At 37.7% G+C, this 23763-nt stretch overlaps 1 protein-coding gene across 3 annotated transcripts; it reads left to right on the forward strand.

The window, feature by feature from the left end:
* The first annotated feature begins 5641 nt into the window (after positions 1-5641).
* LOC104600954 (uncharacterized) lies at positions 5642-12084 on the forward strand. Of its 3 annotated transcripts, XR_002022859.2 has the most exons (3): positions 5642-10484; positions 10605-10708; positions 11603-11743. XR_002022859.2 is itself a non-coding variant. In XM_088899582.1 (2 exons), exons 1-2 carry the CDS (start codon positions 7187-7189, stop codon positions 10567-10569), a joined length of 3303 nt encoding a protein of 1100 aa, XP_088755708.1. In that variant the 5' UTR covers positions 5642-7186; the 3' UTR covers positions 10570-10702. The 3 variants fall into 3 exon arrangements, 2 of the variants coding, with proteins under 2 accessions (XP_088755708.1, XP_019053917.1); XM_088899582.1 differs by lacking the exon at positions 11603-11743 and having other exon boundaries at positions 10565-10702; XM_019198372.2 differs by lacking the exon at positions 10605-10708 and having other exon boundaries at positions 5647-10484; positions 11603-12084.
* Positions 12085-23763: the final 11679 nt, after the last annotated feature.

Consider the following 23763-nt stretch of genomic DNA (forward strand, 5'->3'; position numbering starts at 1 on the left):
CCAAATTAATACCCTCTGTAATTTAGAGGTAGTCTCAGTAGTACTTGAACTTCCAAAAACAACTTTCATGACATGTAAAAGGATAAAAATGCCCTTAAGATATCATCTAATTTTCATTATCTACCACTCCCACACAAACCAACTTGAACAAATATTGGGGTCAAACAGCAAATCAATAATCATCTTTGTTATACATAAAAGGTAATTCAGCTCAGTCGTTTGTAAGTTCGTCTTGTTCCCATCCATTTCCGTCTTGTTTCAAATCCTTAGGGGTTAAGTTTTAATTATTTCAAACCTCCAAACCCACGGAGGAGGCTTCTCCAGTCGACGAACTCCCTACTCAAGCTCCGAGAAGGAAATAAGGAAGGTTGCATCGAAACCTCATTAATAGAGCATGCTTCATCGTGGTATTCTCCTGTGTCCTAGCCTCCTCGTCGTCGTACAGTGCTCAAATCCTCAGGTTTGATCGATTCAAATCCCCGAAGCTTACTCACTTTCTACTTCCGTTATCCGATTGCGAAAGCTCTAATCTTTCTTCTCTTTTGGGCTGAATGGCAGGTCAAATGTAGCAAAACTTGTGTAGCAGACAACTGTAACCATAAGCCCTTTTTCTGGTCTGATTTTGGGTTTCTTAATTTCTAAACTTTTGGTTTCATCATTAGTGAAATGTTTCGATCTTGATTTTTTAATTCCTTTTGTATTGAATTTTAGCTGTCGGAATTCGATATGGGAAATTCTGTGGAGTAGGGTGGACGGGTTGTTCTGGAGAAAAGCCGTGAGACGATCTCGATGCATGCTGTAAGACTCACGATGAACGCGTTGATAAGAAAGGAAACAAGAAAACAAAGAGGAAATTAAAATCTATTTAATTCATTTTATGTTTTGTTCAAAGAAATTGGCGTCTTTATATGCTCATAAATATATCTAGATTCTGCTTTTTCATTTTGTACTTCTAGCTACATTCTGTCTGGTTAAGTTTCTCCTGCTTGGATGACCTCTTGGACGTTGAACATTTGATTTCAATACGAAACTGGACAAATCTCGATGGCTACAGAATTAGTCTGAGTAAACAGGATTCGTAACGACAACTCCTCTTTCATTTTCTTTTTCCTAGTTCATCTAAGTAATTTAAAACGCCTCTCTTTCTCTCTCTCTCTCTCACTCGTTGAATTGGTTTGGTTATTGTTTGGATCAGTAGCCGCTGGATTCCAGCGGACGAGAGATTGAACCAGAGGAGTTGTTCCAAGTTTCAAACACAACGAGCAGAGGAGCTGTATTAAGCACAGTTGAAGTGGATGGAGAGAATCAAGTACCGAGGTCCCTCTCTTCTAGATCTCAAGGTAAAAGATTATCTCTTCTGAAGAGTACAAGATTATGAAACAGTGCCGTTTTTCAAAAACTAGTTTTGATATTTTAAAAGTTTTAAGTCACATTTGTCATAACTGATGGATTCTTAATAACGGCAGGGGCTAAATTGATAGTTTTTGAACTTTTGAAGTTTAAGCTCCATTTGGAAGGAATACAAATACAAATTGATGTAGAGTGTAAAATCTTGTATTTTGTATTATTGTGTATGTATTTATGCTGTATATATTTGCATTTATACTGCTTTCAAAACTGAGCCTTAGATACTAAATTGAGACTATCCTTAAAATATAAGGTACTAATCTGGAATTAATTTGGCATTGCCCAATTGAAAATGTCACAAGGGTCCTTCAACTTATATATATATATATATAAAGGAAGGTCATCAGACAACAGCCCCCCACCATTCAGGCATGTGGCAACATCAATTTAGTGGAAAAAGTATATGAGAAGTGGGATGTTCAAATTTTCAAAGATAAAACCAATCCCTTAGACATGTGGCACTGTATAATAGGTTTCACACATTCATTAACAGTTCTTTACAAATACGTGAGAAGAGGGAAACTCTCATTCTCAATCCATTCCTAAAAAATGTAGAAGTTGCAAAAACGGTTATCCACAACCACTTCTGCTGCCTACATTCTATCAATCTCAATTAATCATTAACCTTTTGCATCGTATCATAAAAAAAAATAAAAAAAAACTATCCATATTCTAATCCAATCTCATAACAAACAAGAAAAATTATAGATGATGGTGATTAATTTATAGGCATGGTTCGCATGGAGGGAAAACGAAAACCCTTGGAGGCTTATAACAATAAAGAGGTATAAGCCAACCCAAGAAAAAGAGGGCATAGATCATGCCTACCAACCCAAGACCCTTGGAGCCTTATATTCACACCATACTGAATATAGTGAAGTTCCATGGTCCATGATCAAGACGAAGATCATGGTTACCAACCCAAGAAAAAAGGGCATAGATGTAGGGGAAAACAAATTTATTGTCCATGGTGGAGGCGGTAATAGTGGGAGATTAATGGTTATGATGGGTTTGGCTTGCTGTTATTCTTATGGTATTTGCAACGGCTATTATTTCATTGACAAGGTTTGATGGATACGAAGATGAAGGTGCTTCTGACTTAGCAGCTCTCTCTCTCTCTTTGTGTTATAAAACATGATACCATATTCAATTAAGATTACAATTTTTCAAAAAAAAGAAAAAAAAATACTTGGCTTCTCCCTTCCGTACAAGACTACAAGTCCAATCTATGGATGATGCATGTGCCCTTATTACATGATGTTTAAATATTGAGGATTAAAAGAAAATATTACTATGACAACCCATTATAATAAGTTAATTAATTATGTTAATAATTTAATAAAATAATAAAATTAATACTAATTAATGCAAATTTAAAAATCATAAAAGATATTAATTTTAACATTATTATTTAATAAAAATAATATTTAACAAGTTTTATTAAAATTAATAAATTTATAACAATTAATATCAATTTACAATGTTATTGAAAATGTATTTGACAAATATGACCCAAAATCAATGCTTCCATTGAACTTAATTCCCAACCCATTTCGGGCATTAAGTCAATGCTTCCGTTTGACAAATATTTAATAAATCAAGGCTTTAATTTATATAATGTTGACCCCAATTTTTAGATAAAAAACCCAAATATATATATATATATATATATATATATATATGGCATACGTGGATGCATTCAGCGTTGAGAGGATAGTTTCTCCACGTGCGGATTATGAAGTGAACGTGAACGTATGAGATAATCTGTTATTTTGTGTGTGACTCCTTTTCCAATGTGTGACTCCCAATTTTTGCACCCTCTCTCTCTCTCTCTTCTCTTTGTCTCTCCCACTCCCCCTCTCTCTCCTCCCCCTCATTCTCTTTGTTTCTTGGTCTTGCAAAGGGTTAGGGTTTCTATTTGTTCTATTCTATTTGTAGTTTGTGTTCTGTTCAGCAGAGCTTTGGGGGCTTATTCTTCGGTCTTCGGTTCTCTGGCCATAGGTTTCGCTTCAGTTTTGCTCGCTTGCACTAATGGCGGGTGGTTCTTGCCATCACTTGTGCAAGTTCAAAGGGCTGCTTGCAGACAATACAGTGAAACTCAGTGACAACATGGTTGTTGATAATCTCAATGGTCAACATGGACTCGACGGCAGCCTTTGACGCCAAGGGATGTTCACAGTGCCCTACCCTATTGATCTCAATTTGAGCCAACTGTTCGAGAAAACGGTCAAAGCTTGAACCCATCAAGAAATCCGACATGCTTACGGGCAGTAGATGGAGTCTTGAACCAGAGCCATCATCGTAGTAAAGCTCAAAGTTTCCCCTCTTTCCACGACCGCCTTCAGTGCCGCCATGCAGGCCTCGGTGGACAATAACGGGGTTAAAAGGTAAACAATCCACCAATGTTCCTTCAGCTGCAGTGGAACCCTAGATTCGTACTTTGAATGCCAGCACCTACCGGTTGCATGTGCAAATCAAGGGGGCTCGACGATTTCCCCAATAAATCCCTCATCGCAATCAGGGCAAACAATAGTTTCTCGAGTCAAAACCCTAACAAATCGATTGCGTCTGTAGCACTAGTACGAAGATCCAGCCAAATCCATCTATATAAGCAAACCTAGAAAAACCTTTTTCTGTAGATTAGGGAAGCATGAGAAAGAAATCTGATAACACATAACCCTATTTCTTTTACAACCCGTTCGATAAGTGAAGAAAAGCAAAACAAAGGGTTGTGCTCCACACAACCACTTCCTTGAAACACTGAACTTCGCCACTAAAATATTACATAGAGATTTGAGAAATCAAGCTATAGAAGTCTTTTAAGTTACCTCACTAATTTTCACAAGAGAAAAGAAAAATCCAAGATTTTCACATCGATGAACAAATTCAGGATATAAATGAAGAAAGAAACCATAAAATTCCTTGTGTATTTATGAGATTATGGGTTTAGCTCAGAGGTTTGATATCAAGAATTTTATAATGTGATTTTGTGTTATTTTATTTCACAAAATTTGACAAAATAACTTAAAATTTAGAGTCTACGATTACAGAAGAGTAGCACCCAATAACTTCAATTACCTGAAAACTTAGCAAGAAAATACTTTTTTCTTTCACAAGCCCCTGCAAGCAGGGACCCCTCTGCTAGTATATTCTAAAAAAGGTGGAAGTGGTTAACTCCACTCTCTAAAGAAGGGATAATTTTTAAACCATTCTGTTTTATTGCAGATAAGCAATTATAAATTTCACAATTGCATCCTAAAATGTTAAAGAAGGCATGTCTCACACTTTCATTTTCTGCCTTTACGTTTTGATAGTAGAAACTGAAAATCTAGAAATAGGTCATACAAATTAATTAATTAAATAAGAACCTAAATCATCAATTAAAAAGTAAACTCAATTTAACTTATCAAATTAATTAAATAAGAAACGTAAATAAAATTTTCCACATAAGTATTAGTGAATCTCAAACCAATAAAATGGCCTATTAGATAAAATGGTGTGAGACCCATTCTTTTAGATAAAATGGACTATTAATTACAAATAAAACTTGACTACGTACGGTTGTCAAACAAAACTCTCAAAGGTGTCTGTTCTATTTTTTTTGGTCTGAAATAGGTTGCCAATTATAAATTAAACGTTAAATAACAAATTTAAATTAGATATTCCAAGTAAATAGTAAATGTTAAACAAAATTATACCTTATGCTTATGCGGTGTGTCAAACAACATTTATCAAAATATAATAATAAAAAATTATCAAAATACTAACCATATTACGGGGTCATTCTCGAGTAAAATTTAGGAATTTTCTCCTTTTTATGAGATGCTATCCTTCCTCATAAAAATTATCTAAATTTTTTCTCTCTCTCTCAACCACACGTTTTCAATAATCTCATTTACTAAATTTTCTCCTAAACTATCTCCCCACTTTTTCCTAATTCATCTCCAATTTCTATATATCCCCTAACTTATCTCTAATTTACTAGAGAGTTTCTCTCTAAATTATCTCTAAATCCTATTTATCCTCTTACCCACTTTTATCTATAACTATCTAAATAAATTTTAATTAAAAAATTTAACAATTATTTAAATATTCTAACGGAATTATATAGTAACTATAAAATATTTATTAAAAACACAAAAATTAATTATAACAGATTTAATAATATTCATATTATTAATAATTTTATATTTTTACAAAATTTATCACGAAATTATGTACTAACAATATAAAATATTTACTGGACTATTCAAATTAAATGTTAATCAAATAATAGAAATTTAACATTTAACATTAAAAAAATAAAATATTATTTAAATATTTCAACAACTAAATATCATAAATCATAAAATACTAAAAATAGATAAATAATTATATAGAAAAATATTTAATATTCTGTAATAACTTTTAAATAAATAAATTCAAATAATATTTTTAATGTAGTTGCTCTTCTTCCATGGAGATCAAGCGTGGGCTTCACCAGACTGTCATACAACACCATCCTCGCCAAGTCATGGGGTCCCGTCCCTTCCATTTTCCCCTACTCAACATCGCTTGGAAGAAGCTTTGCTCCATCAACTTTTAGAGGATCAAGAGGGGAAATTGATTACTGATGGAAAACATGGACAGACCCAGTTATTGATCCTTCTCTTGTTCCAATCTTCGCCCAGATTTCTATCCTAAAGGTAAACAAACGATGCCAAACCACCCAAGACCCAGATTTATATCCACGAACTCGTCTCCCTTGGGGGCTACATTGAATTTGTCATCAATAACATATATTTTTCTGGCTTCGTCCTTTAGAGTTGCAATTTCTTTGTATTTTCTCTCAGTATCTTCATTTGGATTAGATTAGGGTTTCGTACGATATGTTGCCACTACAGTTCCAAATATGGAGATGCTAAGAATCAATAAATCTTCTACAGAAGTTAGCATGAACTTATTATGTTCTTCCGGACAGGTTGGAGCCGTCGACCCATTGACAGTTCTGGGTCATGGCGATCCAATTGTCAGCCATGATCGAGAGAGAGAGAGAAACACATTTTCTTTTATTATTGAACGGAATAGAACAAATTTCCTGAATAGTCGAGAGGGCAATTTTGTCCTATATGATATAAATACGAAGTGTGTGTTATGCCTTGAAAGCTGACATTCTGAGAGCAGCATTCCCTTTAATGATATTAAGGGTGAAAAGTCACCCTTATCGGCTAGAAAAAGCTCAGTTGGAAAGTTGATACAGGAGGTTCTGCAACTAGACGAAGAAAAACTAGTTAGTTTATAAAGGCTTATCTGCAGGTTGGTGAAGAAGGAAATGAAGCTGGGTTTGGAGGAAGTAGAGTGCCGTTTTGGCGTGTTAACATCCACATTCTTGTTTTAATCGCCCTAGGTTTGGATGTTATTTTTGAAAATTTCTGAACACTTCGGTCATCACTGATGCGATCGACTACTATGATCTTATAACGACTCTTCCGTGTGACTTAAGGTTCTTGGCCGGTGTAAGGCTGTTAGGCTTTTTTCCTCTTTAAAGTCAATAGTTTGGTCTTCAAGGAATCCGATTCATACTGTTGAATGGCATGGATCAGTTAGATTTTGTTCTGCAACCGTTCGTTGAGGTTTCAACCTTTGAATATTTAAAAACATTCCTTGACCCAACATAGTAGATACGTGATAAATATTCATTCCTTCCTCCATCCCTCCAGCCATGTCGGAGTAAGTAATTCAGGGAACAGGTATCGGCAAAACGGTTGTCTGCGTAGTAATCGATGTGCAGACACCAGACATGTCGCAGATTCAAAGACCGTATCTTTTCCTTCCTCTGCTTCTTCTGTTTCTCTTCTCCCTCCCATTGAAGCCCTCTACATCAACAACTACAGAAGCCCAAGCTCTGGTCAAGTGGAAGAATAGTTTAGCTTCCTCTGATGCTCTACGTTCTTGGTCCCTCACCAATATAAGAAGCTCCTGCAATTGGGTCGGCATCGTCTGCAACAAAGCCGGAAGCGTCACCCAGATAAACCTCCCCAGCTCTAGTCTCAACGGGACACTCGACCAACTCAGTTTCGCATCGTTACCCAATCTCACCAGTTTTGATCTCAGCGGTAACTCTCTCGATGGAACAATTCCCTCGGTCATTGCCAACCTCTCCAAGCTCACTTACTTGGACCTGGGCACCAATAATTTCGTTGGTTCCATCCCTCCAGAGATCGGAAGACTGTCGGAGCTCCTCTATCTCAACCTCTTCAACAATTCTCTCGAGGGTCCAATCCCATATAAGATCAGCAATCTCCAAAAGGTATGGTACCTAGACCTCGGGTCAAACTACTTAGAATCCCCTGACTCATCCAAGTTCTCTGCCATGCCCAACCTTACATATCTTAGTCTTTTCTACAACTCACTGAGTATGGACTTCCCGCCTTTCGTACTCAACTGCCGGAACCTGACTTACCTCGACTTATCGTCGAACAGCCTTTCGGGCCCGATACCAGAACTGTTGGCCACCAATCTGCAGAAGATTGAGTACCTTAATTTTACTAGTAATTTCTTTCAAGGGCCGTTGCCTGTGAACCTGAAGAAGCTTGGTCGGCTGAAAGAGCTACGTCTGGGAGAGAACAGGTTCACCGGTACAATACCCACTTGGATTGGTTCTATTTCTGGACTGCAAATTCTCGAATTACAAAGCAATTCACTGGTTGGGCAGATCCCTTCTTCACTGGGCCAACTCAGGATGCTTCAAAAACTGTATCTCGATGGTAACAGATTGAATTCGACTATTCCTTCCGAGCTCGGCCTTTGTACTAATCTCACCTTCCTAAGCCTTGGGGCGAACTTTCTCACCGGGTTCCTTCCTCCCTCCCTATCCAAACTGACCAAGATATCTGTACTGAATATCTCAGACAACTCGCTATATGGAGAGATTTACCCTTACTTCATTACAAACTGGACCCAATTGACCTCTTTGCAACTCCAGCACAATAGCTTTAGGGGAAAAATTCCTCCTGAGATCGGTAGATTGACAAATCTCACAGTCCTCTTCCTCTTGGATAATCACTTTTCAGGTCTGATACCTCCGGAGATTGGGAACCTGAAAGATTTGGTGCAACTAGACCTATCAAAGAACGCTCTCACAGGTCCTATACCTCGCACATTCGGAAATCTATCAAAGCTTGAGTTCTTGAACCTTTTCGGAAGCAACTTAAATGGGACAATTCCCCCTGAGATTGGAAACATGTCATCACTACAGATGCTTGATCTCAACTCGAATCAATTGCAAGGAGAGGTGCCAGACACCATATCTCGCCTTGAAAATCTTGAGATGCTCAACTTGGTTAACAACAACTTATCTGGTAGCTTTCCGAGAGAATTTGGACAGAGTAGTCCTTCTTTGAAACATGCCTACTTTTCCAACAATAGCTTTTCTGGTGAGTTACCGCCGGGGTTATGTAATGGCTTTTCCCTAGAACGTTTGACAATCCATACCAATCATTTCACAGGGCCATTGCCCGCCTGCTTGTGGAATTGTTCAAAACTGGTTAGAGTCAGGCTTGAAAAAAACCAGCTCACTGGGAACATATCAAAGGCTTTCGGAGTACACCCAGATCTTCTGTACATAGATCTCAGTGGTAACAGGTTTTCTGGTGAGCTCTCCCCAGAGTGGGGAGAGTGTGCAAATCTTACTTATTTTCACATTGATGGAAATAAAATTTCTGGTGAAATTCCAGCTGAGCTTGGGAAGTTAACCCAATTAGAGGATCTAAGCCTGTCTTCAAATGAACTGAGGGGACAAATTCCAACAGAATTAGGGAGTCTGAACAGGTTATTCAAGCTTAATTTGAGCAAAAATCACTTGACAGGAGTGATCCCTCGGAGCATTAGCAATTTAAATGGCCTACAAGTACTTGACTTGTCAGAAAATGTATTAAATGGAAATATACCTTCAGAGATTGGAAAGTGCACCAGCTTGATTAAGTTGAATTTGAGTAACAATGAGTTATTGGGTGAAATACCATCTGAGTTGGGGAATTTAAATGCTTTGCAGTCGTTTCTTGATCTAAGCCAAAATTCATTCTCAGGGTCCATTCCTTTGAACCTGGGGAAGCTGACTGCATTAGAGAATCTCAATCTATCCCATAACAACCTCTCTGGCACAATCCCTAAATTGTTTTCTGACATGTCTAGTATACAGCATATAGATTTCTCCTACAATGAATTGACTGGTCCTGTCCCAGATGGCAACATTTTCCTGAAGGCACCTGCTACAGCCTTCATTGGAAATCCAGGTCTGTGTGGAACTGCAAAAGGACTACTCCCTTGTGATACAAGTCCTCCTCGCAGTCATTCCAAGAAGCATAACAGACTCATTATTTCTATCATTGTCCCCATTGTCTGTGTTTTACTTTTGGGAGCTGTAATTACTGGAATTCTAATTCTAAGTAGGAAATCAAGACAACCAGGTGAAGAGATTAGAAGTGTCACAAAGGATGAAACTTCTGGGGAATTGATTTGGGAAAGAGAAGGAAGATTCATATTCAATGATATCATTAGAGCCACAGACAACTTCAATGAGGAGCACTGTATTGGAAAAGGAGGATATGGATCTGTTTACAAAGCAGTGCTTTCAACAGGTCAAATAGTAGCTGTTAAGAGGCTAAATATGTCAGATTCAAGTGACATTCCAGCAATAAATCAACAAAGTTTTGAGAATGAAATCCGTACATTAACAGAAGCTCGGCACCGGAATATAGTTAAGCTGTATGGATTCTGTTCTAGGAAGGGAATCATGTATTTGGTGTATGAGTATGTAGAGAGAGGTAGTCTGGGAAAGGTTTTGTATGGGAAAGAAGGGGGGAGTGAATTGGACTGGGTGGCAAGGGTGAAAATTATCCAAGGGCTTGCCCATGCAATTGCTTATTTGCACCATGATTGTTCTCCTCCTATTGTGCATCGGGACATATCTGTGAATAATGTTTTGCTTGAGTCAGGCTTTGAAACTCGACTTTCAGACTTTGGAACAGCTAGATTATTGAGCTCTGATTTATCCAATTGGACTACAGTTGCTGGGTCTTATGGTTACATGGCTCCAGGTATGCTATATTTTGTATCCATTTGTTTTTTTATTCATTTCATTATTCTTACCTGTACGAATTGATGTCTCCTGGTTTAGGATAAGAGATCATCTAATGGTTTAGTAACACTGGAATTAGGGATGAGGACATAGGCAACTGTTCTTTACAGAGCTAACTGTTTCTATTTGGATTCTGGATCATCTTCAATGTGCTCAAGAGATGATTATCCCAATGGACCCAATGTATGACAACACTCATTCATCTACTGTTTTCTGCCTTGTACCTTGCAGGCAAACATGCTTGATTATTCAAATTTTATAAAACAGTGAACCTGTTTTCAGTACTGAATGTCTCTTGGGCAACTGTCATTTACTGTGCTAACTGCTTCTGATTGTATTGTGTATCATGTGCTCAATAGATGATTCTTCCATGTTTCAATGGGTTTGACTTGACCAAAGTAGACCAGGCATGCACATAGTTTACTAATTCATATTGGCAAAACCCTACTCAGCTTCATTAGGTCCACCATTAAGCATCTTTTCGATAGTCTGGGCCTTGTACATGATGTATCTTGCTATGTTGGTACAAGTGTTTGGATCAAGTAAATGAAATATGCACGCAAGATATGGACCTGATCCAGACAATCCTCTGTTGGACTAGAAAACATCAGCTGACTAATGTTTTAAGCACTTAGCAGAAGTGACTCGTATTGATAAGTTGGCTACAGGATTCTTCTTTTGAGCTTAAGTTAGAAATCCTTTTATATTATTAGAGGCTTCTGACTTTCTGACTTTGGTCAGAAGCCTCTAATAATATAAAAGGATTTCTAACTTAAGCTCAAAAGAATTATTTGTTAAATATTCTGCGTCAATAATAGTATTATTATTTCTAACCTACTGCCTAGCTTTTCAAAACTTTGGTCAGATAACCTCAACCTGGTCTGACCTGTGTCCTCCCTAACTAATGATTTTTAGCTCTGTATTGGATGCTCAGCACCTTTCTTTTTGGTCTGACTTTTGGTGCATCATGTGGTGGATAAATATAACAATCTCACCATAAACCATACCATAAATATCTAAGTTCCATTTTTCTGTTTAAAAATGAAACCTTAATAAGTTCTCTCTTTTGAATTGCAGAGCTTGCATTTACAATGAAGATCACTGAAAAATGTGATGTTTATAGCTTTGGAGTGGTGTCTTTGGAAGTTATGATGGGAAGACACCCTGGAGAGCTCATTTCTTCGCTGTCATCACCATCAATCAGTAGTGATTGTGACTTGTTGTTGAAGGATGTTGTAGACCAAAGACTTCCACCACCCACAGGTCAATTGGCAGAGAAGGTGGTGTTTGTAATTAACATGGCGCTGGCATGCACACATGCCAATCCTGAGTCACGCCCTACAATGTGTTTTGTTGCACAGGAACTGTCAGCTCGCACCCATGCATATCTATCAGAGCCACTTTGAACAATTACAATGAGCAAACTAATAGGCTATCACAAATAGATCATGTTAGGTAACTGTATTGATTTTTTCCAGTAGAGTCCATGTCCCTTGGATGAATGTATGGAGGAACAGTATTGTATCAATGAATAACCTCATTTTAAATATTTTCTGTTATCTGAGGTGTCTTATCAGGCATATTTCTGAACCATGGGACCACTGCATCCTGATTATCATAGATGACAAAATTTCTATGCATATCACTAACAACAAATCAAGTTGTAATGAAGTTTTCTTCTTTTCAATCACCTCATTAGAGCAAGGAAAACTTAAGATGCTACCAATGCCATGCCTATCCATGTAACAATGTCTGTCATTAACTTGTCTAAGGGGATATTGTGCAATTCTTACTGGGGTGATATAATGGTCCCGGAAAGCTCTTGGTGGCTGCAGATTATTAAAAAGTAAAAGGTTACTGAGAAAGGAATATAAAGGCTAGATATGCCAAACCTGAGAAATTGGAATTTGGAACTTGTCCAAGATGAATTGGATGATCCACTAACTGGAAATCAATCTAAAGATGTCTTCACACTGGATTTCCAGCTCAACTCTCTACCCCCAATCTTGTATTGTGAGATGTGTAGCTGCAATGTATTGTGGGCAGAGAGTTATGGGCAGGAAATCCGGATTGTCTAGTATTCCTTGTGAAAACTCTTTAATGGGTTTTAGGAGATGATATAGACCTTAAAATCTATCAGGTCATGGACAGTCAAGGAATTCAAGTTTGGATTAAATTGGCTAGGCTTCTGAAATCACTGATGGACTATTAAACTCAGGTATGAAGACCACATGTTGGATGATGAACTTGTCTGGAAGGAAACTTCAGGATAGTTTGATGTAAAATGTGCTCTACAGGTTTTCTGGCAAAGAGTTAATTTGTTAATAGGTTTCAACATAAATATTTGTTAGATGAGATGACAAATTTACAATCATCAAGACCTGGAGTTTCCTTCCAAGTATACATGTACGCCCACAGTCTTGATATTCCACTCCCATTGACTTAATAGTTGTTATAGACTTGGAACAAAACAGAACAGAGATCATTTATTCAGTGCAGGTGACTTTGATAGAGAAGGTAAAAACGTATTAGCTAGCATTGTCTTAAATGCTTCCTCTGTCTCTAATGAGCTCCATATATGATTTATGCATGCTTTGGTTTCAGAAAGCGACATAGGAAAATTATTTAACCTGTTATTGGGCATTACTCCAGCAACTGTAATGCAGCGTTTATTGAATGAATTAAGTTCTCTCAAGTATAAAGAGGCCTGGCGTCATGATGTATCTGTAACTAAGAAGATATGAAGCAGGTTGGAAGAAGTAGGGAATTTCTTCTATAAACAAATAGAATAACAGAGAGATGGAAAAATGACTCAGTCAAATTGTGACTAGTCTCTCATGTATTTAAATAGATGGTTGTTACAAAGAGATTGCTATGTACAGTGTTAGAGTTCAAAAAGGAAACTAGTTACAAGATATGATAATGTTAGGTAAGAGATTGGGTTGGGTTGGTTTATCTAAGATAATTATAACCCTGTACATAATCTGCCAAATCAGTTATATATATGTGGGTAACTGAGATTTCTCTAACATCCCCCCTCAAGCTTAGCGGTCTCTTAGAGATGGTAAGCTTGACTGTGAGCTCATGAAATCTGGTTGAGGGAAGAGGTTTTGTAAGAACATCAGCAATCTGATTGTGACTAGATACATTACTGACAATGAGAGACCCAGCTGCAACCTCCTCTCATATAAAATGAAGATCTAACTCAGTGTGTTTAGTTCGAGCATGGTGAACAGGATTGGATGAGAGAAACTTGGCTCCCAAATTGTCACACCAGATTACTGGAGGTCGAGGAAGCTTCAAACCAAGCTCTCGTAGCAGCATCTGGAGCCAAATAATTTCAGCGACAGTGGAGGCAAGGATATGGTACTTTGATTCCGTGCTGGAGTGAGTAACCGTGGACTGCTTACGAGAGCTCCATGAAATTAGATTACAGCCCAAATAAACACAAAACCCTCCTTTGGAGCAGAAATCAACTGGGCAACTAGCCTAATCAACATCTGAAAAGGCCTCTAGATCCAATTCATTAGAGAAACAAAAAAGAATTCCATGATCAATGGTGGACTTCAGATAATAAAGGATCTGCTTAACAGAATTCCAATGAACATCAGTAAGTTACTTCATAAATTGGCAAACTTTATTAACAAAGAAACTATTGTCTGACTGAGTGAGAGTAATATACTATAATGCCCCTACCACACTACGACATTCAGTGGCATCAGAGAGAGATGAACCTTGAGTGATGTCAAGACGGGTAGAAGCAGACGTAGGTGTATAAACAGGTTTAGCTTCATGCGTCTTGGTCTTAAGGGGAAGATCATGAATATATTTTTGTTGTGAAAGATGCACACCATCTGCAGTATGGTGGAGCTCCAATCCTAAGTAATGGACAACTCTAAGGTTGCAGATAGCAAATGTGGTAGAGAGCTATGAGATGAGAGTACTAATGGTAGAAGTAGAAGATCTAGAAAGGAGTGTATCATCGACATATACAATAAGAAGAATGACATTAGTACCACACTAACGGAATAATAGAGAACTATCTGCCCAAGATTCAACAAATCCAAGATGAACCAAATGATCTTGTAGTCAGGTAAACCAGGCCCTTGGGGCTTGTTTTAGATCATAAAGAGAATGCTTAAGGCAGCATACAAAATGTGGTCATGTGGGATCAATAAAACCCATGGGTTGTTTCGTAAAAACTTCTTCATTGAGGTTGCCATGTAGGAAAGCATTACTTACACCGAGTTGCCTAAGGGCCCAACCATAGTGAACCGCAAGAAAGAGTAGGGGTGCAAATGGATCGGATCATGATCCGATTTGATCAGAGATCCAATCCTATTTGTTCAAATTCTGATCACCCCTATTCGGATCTTCGGATCGGATTTGGATCACCCCTATCTGATCCAAGAAGATCCAATCCGATATATATTATATATATTATATATTTATAAATATATTTTTTATATTATATTTTTATAAATTTCTTATATTATTTATTTTCTTATAAAAAAACATGTATATATATGATGAAAATAATTAAAAAATAGTTGTATTTTTTGTTTTTACTTTATTGAAATTAGTATATTTTATTTTTGTTTGAATAATTTATTAATTTTTAAAGAAAACAAGTCAGATTAGATTAGATCCAAAGATCCAACTTACCGATAGGATTCGATTCAAATTGAGTCCTATCAAATGCAGCCGGATTGGATCCGACATGAACTATGTCAAATCAGATTCAAATATACCTTGATTTGAATTCGATCCGATTCATTTGCATCCCTAAGAGAGAGTACTAACCGGATAGTGGTAGGTTTAACAACTGGAGTGAATGTTTCAGCAAAATCAACACCAGCTTGTTGTGTAACCCCCTGAGCCATCAAGTATGCTTTGTAGCGCTCAACTGTCCCATCTAGACATCTCTTTATTTTATAAACACAACGATTGCCCACAATATTATTTTGAGGAGATCGAGGTACTAGATCCCATGTATCAGTGTTCAAGAGAGCTTTATATCCCTCCTCTATGACATGAACCTATCAAGGATCTTTTTTAGCAACATTGTAACAAGTAGGTTTGATGTCGAAACCAGCAGAGGGTTCCAAGGCATACCATGGATTGGGTTTTTGAATGCCGCTTTTATGCTGTATCATCATGGGATGAGTATTAAGAGATGGTGCAACCAAGCAAAGTGGTGTATTTGATGGAGGTGAGGGCAAGGCAATTGGCTTAGTAGAAGTAGAAATGACATTAGTTGGGATAGCACAAACATTTTCAATAGTAGAGGTGGCTCCATTAGAGTCTGAGATGTGTTCAGAAGAAGAAAATGGAAATTTAACAATTGGTGGACCAACTGGAGGGCTAGCAACTGAGCTAGGAAAAGAAGAGGAACTACATGAAGCACATGGGAATGTATTCTCATCAAAAACCACATTCTGAGAAATGTAGAGACTTCCAAAAGATAAATCCGAACATTTAAACCCTTTGTGATGCGAACTATAACCCAAGAATAAGTAGCATTTTGAGTGACAATCCAATTTAGATTGATTATAGGGTTGGAGATGTGGGTAGCAAGCACATCCAAATGTATGTAACATACTATAATCTGGTTCTTTTCCAAAAATACATTCAAATGGAGACTTCATGTGCACTATCGGTGTGGAGAGACAATTGATTAAAATGTAGCAGTCTCAAAAGCATCATACCAATAATGTTTAAAGATCGAAGTTGTGTCTAAGAGAGTCAGACCCATCTCAACAATATAACGGTGACGCGATGTTCAATTGCCCCATTTTGCTCATGAATATGAGGGTAGGAGAGGCGATGAGTGATGCATGAAGTAGAGAGAATGAGTAACAAAGGCTTGTACTCTGTATCACCATCTATTTGTAGCATTTTGATAGTGGTATTCAATAAATTCTCCACATTGCGCTTAAACATCAAAATTAGAAGCAACTTGAGATTTAGAAGCCATAGGAAAAATCCATATAAATTTGTTGAAGGCATCAACAAAAATAAAATAATAACAATAGCCATGTCTTGTAGAAATTGGGACTGGTTCCCATACATCAAAAAATATTAATTCTAATGGACACTTGGCAACAAAACTTGTAGCAGAAAGCGACAAGGTATGACTCTTGCCTAGTACACATGATGGACAAAAAATAGAAGTCCTTATTCAAAATTGGAAGCTGAAACAAAGATAGAATATGAACTACAAATTTCTTGCCGGGATGTCCTAACCTTTGATGCCATACTAAAGTAGAAACTCTCTCATCAATGAATGCTGATGGAGTTGTAGTTGTGCTATTGGCCTTGAGCTAGGAGAGCCCTTCTTTAATCAACCCTTGAAAGAGAATTTTCCCCATTGCATTGTCCTTAACATAAAAGCCAATATAGTAAAATGTAAAAGTTGCATTATTATCCTTACAAAACTGGTTGATAGAGAGCAAATTCTTAGAAATATTAGGAACTTTGAGAATATTATTCAAAGTAAGAGCTTGAATTAGTATGCAATATAGAAGAACCAATGTGAGATATTGCTAGACCTGTATACCATTTCCCATAGTGATGCGGTCTGATCCATGATATCCATCCTGAACAAAAAGATTCCCAAGATTTGATGTCATATGATTAGTAGCCCCAGAATCAGGGTACCAATTATCATCACGAACTAACCGCGAAGATGATGCAGTATGGGCCTATTTGTTGCTCTTGTTGGTGGTGAGCTCCATATAGTGATGACAAGTAGCTACTGTATGACTAGGACACCCGCATAGTTGGCACACTATTGAAGTGTTCTTATGATTGGATTTCCCATGATTAAATTTGTTATCATTGGGATTATAAGAAGCTTTCTTGGAGTTCTCAGAATTACCGGCTTTTTATAAGAGGATGATTGATAGTTGGAATCTTTCTTCTTACTGGCCAAATTAGCAGAGAGAGATTCCAGTACAAGTTGTGAAGAATGGCACTCTAAGTGATTTTCAAAAGTAAGCAATAAACTTTGAATTTCAGAGAAAGATAAGCTATCAAGTCTATTAGTCATAGAGAGCATAATATTCGGTAGGTAACCCGCCAAGAAGATAGTGAATCTGATCAACTTTAGTAAGAAAATGTCTAGTGGCAACCAATGCATTAGCTAAACTTTTAATTTTCTGAACATAATCAATAACAGTGAGAGTAGCTTTCTTTATATAGGTGTTTTCTTTCTTGGAGAGAGAGAAAAGAGAGAAAAGAGAGAGGGAAAATAGTATGGGAGTCAAAAAGTATTGCTGGCGGAACCCAACTTCTTATTTATGATGATCTAACATAATAATAGTTGGAAGATTACATTTATACCCTTGGTGGCACAACCTAATAATAAAATAATTAAAAGAAGAAAAGAACAAGCTGACAACATCCTAGGCTGACGGCACACTAATAGCAAAGATAAAATAATAACACTAACAACACTCTCCTCAAGTTGGGCTGAATATGTCTATCATGCCCAACTTGTTACACAACTCATTGTACCACAAGTATGGATGCCCCTTTGTGAGGGCATCAGCTAGTTGCTCCTTGGAGTTGACATAAGGAGTACAAATTTCTCCCTTTTACCAATTTTCCCTTATGAAGTGTTTGTCCACTTCAATGTGCTTGGTCCTCTCGTGCAAGGCATGATTGCTAGTAGTGCTTATGGCTGCCTTGTTGTCATAGTAAAGAGACATAGGATTATGAACGATAACTCCAAGCTCCCCTAGAAGATTTTTAGCCAAAGTACTTCAGCCACCTCATGTGCCATAGCCCTATACTCCGCTTCAATACTTGACCTTGATACCACACTTTGTTTTTTGCTTCTCCATGTCGCTAGATTTTCTCCCACAAAAATGTGCAGTATCCACTTGTAGACTTTCTGCCATCCACAACACCCACCCAATCAACATTCGTATAGACTTCCACCTTCAAATGATTATGTTTACTAAATAGCAAACCTGTTCCTAGATACTTTTTCAAATACCTAAGAATCTTCTCTACTACCGCCATGTGTGGTTTCTTAGGGGAATGCATGAATTGGCTCAGGACCCTTACTGAATAAGCAATGTTTGGACGGGTCATGGATAAATAAAGCAACATTCCCACTAACCCTTGGAACTGTTTTACATCTTTCAAAGGTTCACCATCACAGTCACCCAATTTATGGTTGAAATCCATAGGAGTATCCACTGACTTTGCACCTAAGTTGCCAGTGTCTTGCAACTGATCAAGAGTGTACTTCCTTTGAAAAATGAAGATGCCACTTTTTGAGTGGGCAACTTCAATTCCAAGAAAATACTTTAATGGATCCAGATCTTTCACTTCAAATTGAAATGGTAGGAACTATTTCAACTTTTGTATTTCTAAGCTCTGACTTCCTGTAATGATGATATCATCCATATGTACTATCAATACAATAACCTGTTCTTGACATCTCTTCACAAAGAGTGTGATTAGACCGGCATTGCTTGAATCCTACTTGTTGGACTGCCATATGAAACTTACTAAACCAAGTCTTGGGAGATTGTTTTATACCATAAAGAGACATTCTCAACTTGTACACTTTATTTTCACTTCCCTTGAAACAGAATCCTAGGGGTTTAACCATGTACACCTCCTCCTCTAGGTCACCATTTTAAAAGGTATTCTGTATGTCCAGTTAATGCAATTCTCAGTCAAGGTTAGCATCCAATGATAGAAGAACTTGAATTGAGTTCATCTTAGCTACTGGAGCAAACATTTCATCATAGTTATCCTCATAGACTTAAGTGTACCATTTTGCTACTAATCTTGCTTTGTACCTTTCAACTGTCCCATCCGCCTTGTGTTTAATTGTAAATACCCACTAGGTCTTTCCCTCTTGGAAGATCCACCAACTCCCAAGTTTGATTTTTATGGAGGGAATTAATCTCCTTTCTCATAGCATCTGTCCATTCAGTGTATTTTAAGGCCTCTACAACATTTCTAGGTACAGGGGTGCAATCAACTACAGATAGGAGGGCTCGGTACGAGGGAGAAATGTAATCATAGGAAACATATTGGGTAATGGGGGGTTTGGTAGTGCATGACCTGTCTCCCTTTCTTTGAGCAATAGGAATATCAACGTCATCCACAACCAAAATGGAAGCAAGGGTAGCAACACGTGCACTAGGGCCTAGTTCATTTGGACTTAACTCCTGGGAGTCTAAAGGTGTTGATTTCTCAATGTTTGGTGGCTCCACATCTTTGTCACATTGCTGATCTCCATGTCATTTATGTTGGAAGACACAAAAGGGGGTTGGGTTTGGAATAAAAGGAAGAAAGACTTGACGGACCTAGACCTGCTTCTCCTCTTCCATGCTACTCTCTCCATGAGGAGAAGCAAGGAAGAACGGTTTAAACTCAAAGAAGGAAACATCCATAGAAACAAAAAAACTTATGACTAATGGGATCAAAGCACCAGTAACCCTTTTAAGAGGAGGGATACCCTAGAAAAATACATGGAATAGACCGAGGGTCTAACTTACTATGAGACGGAGACAAATTATGGACAAAGGAACGAAAACCAAACACTCTCATGGGAATAGAAAATAAAGGAGACTTGGGTGCTTTCTTTGAATATCAATGGGGCTACAAGGATAACTGGAAACTTGTGGTGGATAAAATCACTAGTCGATTATAGAATTGGAAGCCACAACTTCTGTCCAAGGCTAGTCGTAGTGTGCTTATTAAAAGTGTCTTAGAAAGTATTCCCAATTATTTCCTGTCCACTTCATTAATCTCTAAACAATTAAAGATTAACATTCTGTGCAGAGATCTTTGGTGGGGATGCTTAGATAAAGGTTTTTGAGACATCACAAACATCAATAAGAATCTATTAGTGAAGCTCATCTGGAGGTTTCTTACAAAGAATAACAGCTTGTGGTTTAAGGTCCTAAAGCAAAAATACATATCTAATGACACCTCTTTCTGGAATACTAAGAAGATGTTAGTTATACCTATGAAACATGAATCAATGAAAAATAAGCAAACCATGTGATATCTTTAATATGATTGATTGAAATCTTTATTTAACATGTAACAAATATTTGTAAATGCACCGTAATTGTAGTTGGATTCACAAATCAATTCTATTCTTAAATTGGACCTTTAAGTTCAAGATAAGATGGCTATATAAAAATACATACATAAAGTCTTTCGAAGCTGACCAACCCACCCAAGCCCAACTAAGCCCGACTTGATCCCAAACCCAATCAGAGTCATATTAAGTTAAGCTTGGGCTGAGCCAGGCTAGTATCAATCGGGCTCGAGCCTGATGTTAGGATCTTTAGGGTTGGGCTTCGATCGACATTCGACCCAAGCTAACTGGACCAAATTGCACTCCTAGCGGGCCTATTTTGCTCCTGAGTCCTGACTGTTTCAGTACTGACTATTGAATCTTAACTAGAATAAACCAAACTCCTTACTATGCATCTACCACAAGTTATTTATTGGTTATACATTAATTAGGATCAATTGCTCTTGTCTCCTACAAATAGCCATATTCAACAAATTTCATATCACACCTTCAAGGCAATGTAAAGACTGGTTTAACCGCATGAGAAACACAATGCAGAAGGAAATAGGATCTCAAGGTTTGATTGACATTTCATGGTCTACAAATTGAACCCATTTGTGTACTAGAAGCTAGGCACTCCATGAAAGGAGCATGCAGAGTAATAAAATGGAAAAAGTCCTGGAACTCACCCATCTTATTTAACTACATCGGTGGACTTGGACCCATTACACTTTGCACAGCATACTTCACAATTACAAAATTTAGGTGCATTTTGGGAGTCTAGATCTTTTCTGGGAAAAAGTTATGCACACATGGCATCCAGCCATACATTAGGAATATCTCATGTACATGTATGTTAAATCCATATGAAGATGTTCCTAATATAAAGCAGCAGAATCCCTGTTTGCCCCACATAAATATGGCTGAAAAAAGGGAAGCATATTGGTTTCACATTGACATCATCCTACAATGAAAAATTCATCAAAAATCACTAGATGGGTTGATTTATACCCTTAGTATAAAGGTCCAGGTGAAGACCCCATGAGTTTTGATAAATTTCCATAGGTTAATGTACACCTAAGTATAAGCATAAACTAAATGGGATAATATTGGTCATGTGAACCAGGCTAGTAGCCGATCACGAATGAACACACCAATGTTTTGTACACATGAGATCTCACCGAAATTCCTGTTTGAGCAGCATCAGAGATCTAGACCAGTGGGATCTACTACGAACACCCCATGTGTAGGGTGATTATTTCATCTTGGCCCCAGCCAAGCCTAGCCCAAAAAATTTGAGCTTGGGTCTAGGTTTTGTGTTTAGCCCCTGGCCTGGGCCTGGGCCTAATATTTTAAGCCTGATGGACATATACTTAAGGGGTTCGGTTATCAGGTTGAACGGTCCAACTGTTCTAACAAAAAAATTTATAAAAATAAAAAAGTCAAAACCGTTCGAACGATTAACCATCCGGGTCAGCGGTTTGCTGGTAAAAATCAACGGTTTTGAGTAAATTTTCGGTTTTGGAGAAAACCGAAACCAGTCACTTGACCGGTTCCCAGTTTTTCCGGTCCGACCATCCGGTCTGATCCGGTTTTGAAAACCATGACATAATAATGTATACAGGAATCCATATGTTATTTTATATTAAATTATATATTCTACATATAAATAATACGACAGTTATAAATCTATAGGGCATGAATTGCACCATGAAGAAAAAAAAACATTAACAAGTGATCAAACATGTCACAGATTGATAGTTGACATCTTTAACATTATTAAAATCTTGATGGTAAAGTACACCTCGTGAAAAGTGAATCAGCAGAAAGTAAGTAGACCATACAATGTCTTTGGCATGATTGATTGAAATCTTGATTTAATATAACAAATATTTGTAAATGCACATTCTATTCTTAAAATTAGACTTTAAGTTCAAATCCGACTAATCTACGCACCCAAACCAACTAAGCTCAGCCTAAGCCTAAATACTCAAGTTGTTTGGGGCCAGGCTCAGGCTCAGGCTCTAGCCTAAGGTTTGCACCTTTAGGGCTGGGCCTGGGGATAATCTTTAGGCTGAATTTGAAAGGAGTACAAATATAAATATATAGAGTGCAAAACTTTATACTTTGTTCAAATTACACTGCTAATGGGCCCTAGCACCGGCATGTTCACTATTTAATTTACTCTTGATTGTTTCAATATGAGTAATGAGTCATTGTTTTTTCTTAACTGAAACAAACACAAAGTCCTGACTTAATAATGTAGCTAGTACAAAGTTATTTATTGGTTATACATTAATTGGAATCAATTGCTCTTACCTCAAACAAATTTCATATCATGCCTTCAAGATGACACACAGACTGGTTTACAGAAAGGAGAAGGAAGCAAAGCCTCACGGTTTGATTGGTATTTCATTCATTTCAATTGAGTCCACCGATCTGTTTATTAGGAGGCACACCATGAAAGGAGCATAGGGCATTAAAATGGCAAAGCCTTGTAACTCACCCTTCTTGTTTAATTACACCAGTGGACTTGGATGTTGGATCCATCAATCATGCTTTAGTTTGCAAGGTAAGCAATAGTTGTGCGGATCTCTGCCCCTGAAAGGTTGGGAATTTTATATACTAGAGTCCTCGTGTGTTATTCGAAGTGGTTCTGGGATTCTTGCTGTAATGAGACCCGTTACTGAATTAATAGAAGATAACGATGTCAGTCGATAAGGCATATTCTACCGTCTGAATCAGTTGGAGGAGATAAGACCAGCTGTTACAAGGCGTGATCCCGTGAAACATTGAATCCGGTGATGAGATCTTTGGGGTTATCACGTGGAGGTCGGTCAATAGTACCCGAACTGATGCCCTTGGGTCCGATCTGGTATGAACGCCAAGGTGCCTAGTAACCAAATTGATCTTGACACAATCGTGCCCCAAAGTAAACCTGTCCCGAGGTGGATTCGATTCCGAGGTGAGTTTGCTCCGAGGTGGTTCGGTTATCCAAGCTTGATCCGTTTCAGACTTGGATACGTCGGGATGAGCTGTCATTCTATCAACTAGGTCATGTACACGTGTCCCTCTATTACTAGGTCGGGCTAAATCACCCTACATCAGATACCCTCGACCCACATATACAATACTCCCAATATGGGGCGTATCTTATCCATATCGATGATCATGGATATGGAAT

The sequence above is a fragment of the Nelumbo nucifera genome, chromosome 3, assembly GCF_055504915.1.
Source record: "Nelumbo nucifera cultivar China Antique chromosome 3, China Antique-T2T, whole genome shotgun sequence".
NCBI classification, from domain to species: Eukaryota; Viridiplantae; Streptophyta; class Magnoliopsida; order Proteales; family Nelumbonaceae; genus Nelumbo; species Nelumbo nucifera.